This window comes from Amblyomma americanum, chromosome 10 (assembly GCF_052857255.1).
Source record: "Amblyomma americanum isolate KBUSLIRL-KWMA chromosome 10, ASM5285725v1, whole genome shotgun sequence".
Classification (NCBI taxonomy): domain Eukaryota; kingdom Metazoa; phylum Arthropoda; class Arachnida; order Ixodida; family Ixodidae; genus Amblyomma; species Amblyomma americanum.
The window spans coordinates 52,711,179-52,720,379 of NC_135506.1; the positions used below are offsets into that span (position 1 = coordinate 52,711,179).

Consider the following 9,201-nt stretch of genomic DNA (forward strand, 5'->3'; position numbering starts at 1 on the left):
CGCTGCGTCTCTCCTTGTTCAACGTCACAAAGTACGCCAGTTCCGGCATTCTGGCAGCGGCACATTACTCGCGTCGTCTAAATCGGCTCCGCACGACACGCTTTTTGTCGTGTCCTGGCGAGTTGGTTGGGAAATATGAATCTGCTGGTAATTGTTCTGGCTTCACTGAGTGGTGTTCTGACCGTGACTAGCAAGGCCCAAGGTAAGCGACTAAGCCCTCGTTTTCTTTGGAGTCTAAAACCTTTTCGTGTTCTATTTAGCTTAGTTTGTAGAGTGAAATGCTCAGTGTCTCTTTAATTTGTACGTTATGAATAACAACAGACAGGGCACGTACGAGATGCAATGCAACATTTGCACTTGCTCGGAGCTTGTTATCTGGCCGGGTCGATTATGTCAGAATGATTACCTGCAGTACTTTTCTATTACCGTGGTTAGAAGTCACAACCAGAAGTCACTCTGTCAGAAGCACGGCGACAAAACAAGAACCCATTGAGTTTGTCAAGGCACTAACCGCTTTGCGGCTGTAAAGAGCATGCGTAGTCCACGATATATATGTGCTAGACTCCTGTGCATTATTGCCAAACCTTTTCTCCATATAGTGACTTCTAAGGCTAACAAAAATGTCTTTCAGCTGTACCTGGGGCACAGGAGCTTTATATATAACCATCGGCAGTCGAATTGGATGCCGTAAACAACAAGTTCGGTACACCACGCCATAGAAAAGGACCTATATGTTGGCATTGTCCAGCCTAAAAGAAGCAAGTGCGTTTTCCGAAATCACGATCGCTTCGTCCACGTTCCAGTGCCACCAAAGGTGCAAAGCGCCGGATTTCCTAGTGAAATTTCCCTGGGCGAGAACACAGCTGCCATATGCCTCGTGACGAAAGGATCTTCGGGACCGCTCACAATGGCGTGGCTCAAAGATGGCAAAGAAATGCACAACACTGATCGCGTCACAGTTACCGCCAAGGCGAGCAAGGCAGTGCTGAGCATCGACGTCATTCGTGTGGAAGACATCGGCAACTACACCTGCACGGCGACGAACCGCTTTGGAACGGACAGCCTGACCGTCCCGCTGCTAGTGACAGGTGATCCATCCGTGAAGCTTCACAGTGATCGCTGGTGGTTGGTTTGGTTTGGCTCTGAGGAAAGGAAATGACGCAGTAACTGTCTCACATATCTCGGCGGACACCTGAACCGTGCCGTAAGGGAAGGGATAAAGGAGGGAGTGAAAGAAGAAAGGAAGAAAGAGGTGCCGTACTGGAGGGCTCCTGAATAATTTCGACCACCTGGGGATCTCTAACGTGCACTGACATCGCACAGCACACGGGTGCGTTAGCGTTTCGCCTACATCGAAACGAGGCCGCCGCGGTCGGGTTCGAACCCGGGTATACTCTGGCTCAGTAGCCGAGCGCCCTAGGAGGAGGAGGATAAACTTTATTTTCATCGACCAAGGTAGCAGTTGGTGTGGGGTTATAGCCCCATCAAGTGGCCATGAGCCCGTGGCATTCGGCGACTTCTATGGCTCTTGTCACCACTCGGATCTGTATGTCCGAGTCGGAACTGAGCAATGCGGCCTCCCACTGGTCTGGATTCGAGAGCTGCAAACCTCGCGGAGGGGAGTCCTGAGGGCAAGTCCAGAGAATGTGAGATAGAGTGGCATGTTGGCCACGTCGTTTACAGGAAGGGGAGAGTAGGCCCAAGGGTATATGCGGGAATACATCGCAGGGTTGGTGAAGGGGTAGGGGGAGCGCCCTAACCACTGAGCCACCGCGGCGGGTGCTGGTGAAGTGTCCGCGCTCAGTCTCTGTAGCCTTACATCACAAAGCAAAGTAATTACCGGAGCCGGTTTTAATAATCCCTGATAAAGAGATTCTGGGAAAGTATATGATTTCTTCTTGGATTTTTGCTCATTGAAATCACGGGTGATGAACTATACCAGAGTTATGAAAGTACACATTAACATATAACACATCTTGAACAGTTCGAGGGTGGCAGAAATGACGTCTATCAAAAAAATGCAGAGAGAAAAAGAGGAGTAATTGATACGAATGAGAAAGTATGTGCGGTGCAATGATAGAAGGTCAAGTGGGATGGAATCAGTGTGCGCGCTGACCACTAGTCCAACTTTTCTCATGGCTTTTATAGACTGGGTTCCCACTTGGGACACCTATAATGCCCTCCTAGCAATTGCTGGACTAGGTGCGAGCAAGGATTATACGTGCGATATATGTGCACCCACAGGAAGTCGTCTTCAAGTTATCTTCCGATCCAGTTCTGTTATTTTACTCTAATCTGTGCTCTCATTTACTCATTTGACTACTTTCGTCAAAATTCTGTGTTCGACTAAATGCGGTGCCGTAGCGGACGCCATACTGGTGCGACCTCGCGCTATACTGTTCCCAGTAAAAACTGCACGGTTTCATGTGCTTCTCGGCGTGAAGAACGTGTCGCTTTTAATGGAAACCTGCTTTTCTCCTCACAAAACACAGAGCACTACTTTCATAAGTCGGAACATTTGACCATGTATAACTATTTGGTTATACACTGGATAACCACCACGAATATGTCTCCGTCTCGATTTCGTTTCGGCATCTATTTGTATCAGTTCTTGATGATTTCCTCTGTACGTAAATCTGTTTGTGAGCTTTGAGATGTATTTTTAAACATACTTATGTTTACAATGAAAGACGTGAATATTCTGGCGCGTATAATTTTCCTCGCGAAGCACTCCTCGCATCGCCGAGGTATGCAGAGGTTAAAAATGCCGCGTTTCGAAACAGGTATCCTAGTACTCAAATGCGAAACCCGCGAATGCAGTTCCCATGGCGGTCACAAGATGCCGCTCGCTGTCCATGCTGGCCGCGTTTTTCCGTCCCGGAGCGGTCTTTAGACATCAGCGCCAGAATGTACGGCGGCTGTCCGGAGGCAAGGTTGTGACAGAGAGAAAGCTTTCGGTTTCTCCTCAATGCAAGTCTAAGCACTAGCTGTGAGCTCGGAAACATCAGCACGGAAATGAGGCACTTTGCTCTCCTCATCGTATCGGCAGTTTCGCTGGTCACAGGTGCCGGATCACAAGGTGAGCAGCTTCCGGACCTGTTCTCTTAAAATCAGAATTGAGGGCTGATATATCCACAGCTGATAACCCTTTGAAAGAGTGCGTGTAAGTGGCAGTTTTCATGAGCTCGGGCTACACAGATCAGAAAACATTGTCTTGGAAGCTTTTAAAAGTTGACGCTTACGACATATCAGTAATGGTTAACTTTGTCGAAGCATGCTAGCTCTAGCACCTCGTTTTTACTTTTTTTTAAAAATCTTTTGCACCCAGCCCTGGACAGTGGAAGTACCATCTTTTTATGTAACTGCCCGAAATGGAATTGTTTGGACTCTCAGTGGACGGGACTTACGGATATATCATAAATGACTGGTGCTCTAGATTTCCGTCATCAATTTCTTTTCCAAGGTTTAGACTGAAGCTAGGACTGCTGCTTTAAATCAGCAAGGTTGACAGCTTCTTCATGCTTGAGGGAGATCACTGTCAGATATTTTCAGAGAGATCAATGCGGCTTTGTGTATAAAGAAGGGAACTCGTGTGTCAGCAATTTCTACTTAGAAGCAGGTCATCGCAATGTTATACGCCGCCTAAACTATCGTTCACACCTATACAGAGCTTGTGCGGTGTTATAGTTTCATTTTGCGCGCTCGTAAGTGTCGAATGCAAGCGAGCCGCTCATGTTTCAGCGCATCCGAGGCTGCAGAGCGCCGGATTTCCGAGCGAGATTTCTCTCGGAGACGACGCTGTTGCGACGTGCCTCGTGAAGAAAGGCTCGTCGGGACCGTTCAGGATGACTTGGCGCAAAGACGGCGCCGACTTGGAAAACACGAACCGCATCGGCGTTGTCACCAAGGCGACCAGCGTGGCGCTGAACATAGAGGCTATTGAAGTCGGAGATATCGGCAACTACACGTGCATAGCCGCGAACGACTTCGGCAGCGATGCTCTCACGTTACCTCTGGTTGTGACAGGTGAACTTGCCCTCTCATATGGTCCTACGTTTCTTAAATATACTGCTGCCGCGAGTGGCTCCGTGAGCAGTCCCGCCTGGTACAGCGAGTGGCGTTTACCTAACAACGTCCCGGTACTGCGCTAGAAAAAAAAAGAACAAAACACTGTTAACAGGCCTTACATGCTGCTTTGAAATTTTACAATCAACGGTTCTAGTATATTGATTTGTTCAGTGCGTAAAAGCAGGTCATGCGAACGCTGAGAGCGTTTTCTTTAAGCGAAGTCAATTCTAACTTAATTTTGCAGCATTGTCTAACGAGAACAGAATCACACTAAGCCGCGCATCCCTTCTCCATTGGTGCGTTCATGACGCCTCACGAGATGCAGTAAAACTGTGTTGCGCGGAAAGTGCATGTAATATGGCAACAGCAAATGACCGTTTCATCTGAATACAATGCCGGATCGAGGAATGACATACTTGATATCGCACAGTCCTTTGTGATTCGCGCCTCTGCTTCTACGGGGCGCACGTAGTAACCGATACGGTCACTAGAAGGCACCACCTACCCTATACGACGAGACCGCGCTGCTCGCCGAAGGAAGTCGACAACAAGGTTCCGCAATTCGCTCCGCTCCATTCTGCAACAAGCTGTCAGTCAGGCGCGCGCTCTTCAGCGCCGTTACGCAAGCCGAACCGGCATTGGTCTACGATGATCAAGATGAAGATACTGCCCATCCGCCTAGCGTTGTTCCTGATGTTCCCCAAGTTCTACACGAAAGCATTCTCTGCTGGCGCCATCGGTAAGCGTGAGCAAATTCTCTGGCAGCTTAGTAAACTAGCTAAAGTTCGTTCATGTTTGGAATATAGTGTGTACCTCAAATGAATCGTTCAAGCAAAGATCATAGACCATCGCACAATGCGAGGTTCGAAATTCAAGGACCCCAGAAAAAAAGAATATAATCCATGGACAGCTGAGTCCACGGTCACGAGAAGGCTCTGCAATCCTGTTCAGCTATTTTGTGGCCTTTACTTTTGAACTGCGAAGCAGTTACCCTTGTTCAGATTCCCTACGCACGAGGAACACCACACCGTGCATGGTGTGAAATGGGATAACTCTCTCCACCCTCCGTGTAGCAGCACCGAAGGTCGGAAACTTCGCCTTCCCTCCGGACCTAGCGTTGGGAGACGAGATCGTGGAGGCATGCGTGGTCAGGAGAGGCAGTCTCGGGCCGTACCAGATGACCCTTCTCAAGGACGGCAAGCGAATCGAAGGCACCCGCCGCATCACAGTGTCGAGTCCTTCCGAGAGCAGCGTGACGCTGCGCATCGCCAGCCTTGCGCCCGAAGACGTCGGTAACTACACGTGCACCGCGAGCAACCCCCACGGCAGCGACAGCGTCACGGCAGCCCTGGTTGTCAACGGTAACAATCAGTCAGCTGTGAAATTGTCGGTTATACTATGATAATCGCTAGCCCATGTTAAATCGTGGCTTCTCGTTGTGGTGGCTGGGAAAATGGCAAAGTAGCGTATCTGCAAGACCCATAGGTTGATAAGCTTATTACGAACTTTTCGGCATGCCTGGAAGATATTACGATGCTTATCTTATTAAGAAGATATTAAGATATTACTCAAATACTCGATGCATCGCCTCGCTTGTGGTGACGTCCGAGGAGATCATTTGTAATCTTTATGAGCCGAGCACGATGCACAGGAGTACAACGTGACATGCGCTTATTGCAAAAGTATCTTCGGTGACGTCTGTGGTTCCTTACATATTTTTCGGTGAAGATGCGGGCGTTGTTTCTACCGCTGTGGTACAGCAGCAGCAGTGGACCAACCGTATTTCCCGCCTCCTAACAGTGTTAAACGTGGCTCACAGGTGGCGCAAGACGTCTGCGTGCAAAGCAGCGCTGCTCTTTCACCTCTGGGGGCCGCGCGCTTCGTACCGCTGCAATCGTGGCGGGGGGCTTTTGTGCCAGTTATACCGGCCGCCGGGTAAAACGCTTTTGACGGTGTCGCGCAGCGAGTGGGGTCGCACCGTTTGCTGCAATTGCTTAGCTGAGTCTTACAAAGTTGCAACGAAGAGCGCCGTTCTATTCCTCGGCGAAATGATAGTTAACCTGGTCGTGGCTTTCATGGTCACAGGTAGCGCGGGTCTGCGGATAGTTTCGTCTGGCCTTGAAGGAGGTACGTTTTGTTTTTCATCTTTTCCTCTTTGATCCCGTAGCGTGCACCTTCCCTGACTCCATCAGATTTAGTCGACGGATTTATGTCCTTTTGCGGATAGCTCATACTCGTAATGTATTGTAAGAGATGCTCGTAAAACATTATCCAGCAATTCGAGCAACTGTTTTGTTAACCGAAAGCTGGATGCTGACACTGAAACTCCGATGCGTTCAGGAGCAGCCCCTGATGTGAGATAGATTTTAATCCAGGGAGCAATTATAGTCATAAAGTCATAGTAATTAGCATCCACCTCAGCGGAGCTCTCTGTCAAGGATCACGCGTTTGACGACATTATTTTGTAGATCAACATTAAGCTGCACAGTCAAATGTTACTTATCAGTTTTTTTTATCTGACGCGATCCGTGTGCCCACTGCATGTAATAAGATACTCCTGCACAGAAGCGAACTGCTCGTCGATGACCTTTGAGAGAGCTGTGCTCTGTAGCTGTCGAGCAGACGCGTTCTTAAACACGAATGTCCCCTGTAAGCGTGTGCATCAAGTATGCGGTGTGGTTCCACTAGTTTCACGCACGGGAAAATCGTAGTAATTTCGCAATGGCGAACAAACAAACACTGTCACAGGCACCCGTGCTTTCAGACAGCGCACCCAAGATCCAGGCGTTCGTCTTTTCCCCCGACCTGTCGCTGGGCGACACGGCTGTGGTCACCTGCGCCGTCAAGAAGGGAAGCCGGGCTCCCCACACCCTGTCGTGGCTGAAGGACTCCAAGAAGCTAGGCGATGGCAGTCGCCGCGTATCGGTTGTCCGCCAGTCGGACATGCTTTCCACGCTGACCCTGCGGGACGTAGGACCCGATGACGTCGCCAACTACTCGTGCGTCGCCCGGAACGCGCGCGGCGAAGACGTGTTCACCGCGCCCCTTGTGGTGTCAGGTACGCTGTTCTGCCTGCAGGCCTGCTCACTTGCTCAACGAAAACCGTCCTGGGGCCGAGATGCCGTGCTTTCGTTGTCAGGATGTGCCGCTTCACTTCGTCACCCTAATTTTACGACCACTGCTGCGTACAGGTTTTCTTTTTCTCTGACGCAAACGTTGTTGCCATAATATGTCGTAACAGAAAACTCATGCGTGCTCCCTTGAACGACTGCTGCTAAGGCGGGCGTCTCGACCGCGTGGGGCATACGAACTGGTATGGCCGCAGTCGGCGCACTAATTTAGCCAGGGAGGGGCCTCGATGTCACAGTAAAGGAGGGCGAGACATATGAATCTTTCTTTTGGAAGTTCCTGAAGTACTCAATTTGCCTGCGTGTCGCTCAAGCGCTTCGTTTCTTCGTTCATTTTCAAACAGTGCCCCTCGTTATTGCGTAATGGGCCGACCAATGGTACGCGCAATGCGATGAATTTCGGAGCTGGAAGGTTATGGTGCAATAGATTTGATGTAATCGAGATGAATTGGATGTTCTATGTTGCGAAGATATCGCGGATGGATTCAGGTACGCCCCATATGTCTCCGTCTGTACGATTGTGGTCGGTAAAGTGCGCGTCACGAAACGTCGATTCAGAAGTTTACGTTTGCGAAAGACTCATTTGTTGTATTTGTTGTGCATGTTATATCACTGAAAATACGACAAGCGGATCGTACATTTGATCTATGACCATAACGTATAGGTTTCTGCCCTGGAACCTAAAATATCGGTTGGATATATATATATATATATATATATATATATATATATATATATATATATATATATATATATATATGCCCAACCGATATGGCCAGATATCTCAGATGTGTGGCCTCCTGGTAATGAGAGATGGCAGCACTTCTGCTGGCTGGTGCTCCAGTTTTCAAACGTGCCTTCTTCCCGATTTAGCATCCATAGTAGTTGTACTTTCAACCCTGACGTACTTTTGTACTAATTGCGTGTTTCTGTGCGAGATGAAACTCTTGGTCTCTTTTATGATGTTCCTGTTGTTAACGAAATCAATATGTTTTCTTTTTGCACAGTCGTGAGGAATAAGAGAAGGCAGAAACTTTCTGCGTAAAGTTTCGAATTTACTCGTAATGTCTCCACGAAATTTCGCATTGACTTTCGGAAACTGTACGCCAAGAGCAAACTAGTTACAAAACAGAAAAAAAACTGCGCTTGTCACACAAAATTATAGAGTAAATCAATAAATGAATGCTCACAACTGCACTTCAAGTTTCTTTAAGAACTTGAAGTACAGCTGTGAGCATTCATTATGATTTATTGTTATCATGGTCATCATCATCACTGGATTAACATATAAAAGATAATTGATAGTACAGCGAGTGTGCATTTTAGAACAAAGTGATAAAAACGATACGCGGATGCCGTGATCTAGTCTACAATTGCCTGTTGTTCTTAACGACGCATTTAAGACACAAGGAAAGGTTTGGAAGCAAAATTTTGTTTTCACTAACTGCGATCACCACACTATTAACAAGGGCGATCTAGTGTACCTGCAGCCTTCATACATGTCCGAGTGCCCAGAGTTCGTTGACCAGCGTTTTCCAATCTGAATATGAAATATCGGAGCCTACCTCTCTCCTAAGGTGATTACTCTAGTTGCTTCAAGGTGTCCGGCCAAGCACCACGCGTTAAAGCGAAATTCGGTCTCTGGAAGTTGATTCCGGAGCCCTCCACTACAGCACATCTTTCTTCCTTTTCTTCTTTCACTCCTTCCTTATCCCTTCCCTTGCGGCGCGGTTCAGGTGTCCAAACGATATACGAGACAGATACTGCGCCATTTCCTTTCCCCCAAAACCAATTATTATTATTATTAATCGGAAGCCCTGTGCACTGAACTTATAGAGGCCGCACGTGCTTCGTGCAGAGCGATGCCTTCAGGGTCTCTTACGAAGCCTTGCCAGCGTATGGAACCGCGTCGCGGCTCCGTTTCCTCTGTCGAGAGACCCCCCGCCCAGCCCCGCGGGCTCCCGCGTCGATCCGTTCCGTGCCCTGCACGTCACGGGCTGAGCGG

General features: G+C 48.6%; 1 protein-coding gene across 46 annotated transcripts in view; it reads left to right on the plus strand.

Moving 5' to 3' along the window:
- The window catches only part of LOC144106767 (cell adhesion molecule Dscam1-like), a 163,831-nt gene that overhangs the window by 114,870 nt on the left and 39,760 nt on the right, over positions 1–9,201 (plus strand). Inside the window, exons 1-2 of one of the 46 annotated variants that reach the window (XM_077639637.1) lie at positions 60–202; positions 804–1,088. The exons of 40 other annotated variants lie outside the window; for them this stretch is intronic. In XM_077639637.1, the coding sequence (XP_077495763.1) occupies positions 136–202; positions 804–1,088 (352 nt within the window). In that variant the 5' untranslated portion in view covers positions 60–135. Of the gene's footprint in view, positions 1–59; positions 203–803; positions 1,089–4,647; positions 4,808–5,141; positions 5,430–5,943; positions 6,196–6,832; positions 7,127–9,201 lie in introns of those variants that run through there. 5 more of the 46 variants (XM_077639658.1, XM_077639641.1, XM_077639620.1 and 2 more) reach the window with 5 other exon arrangements.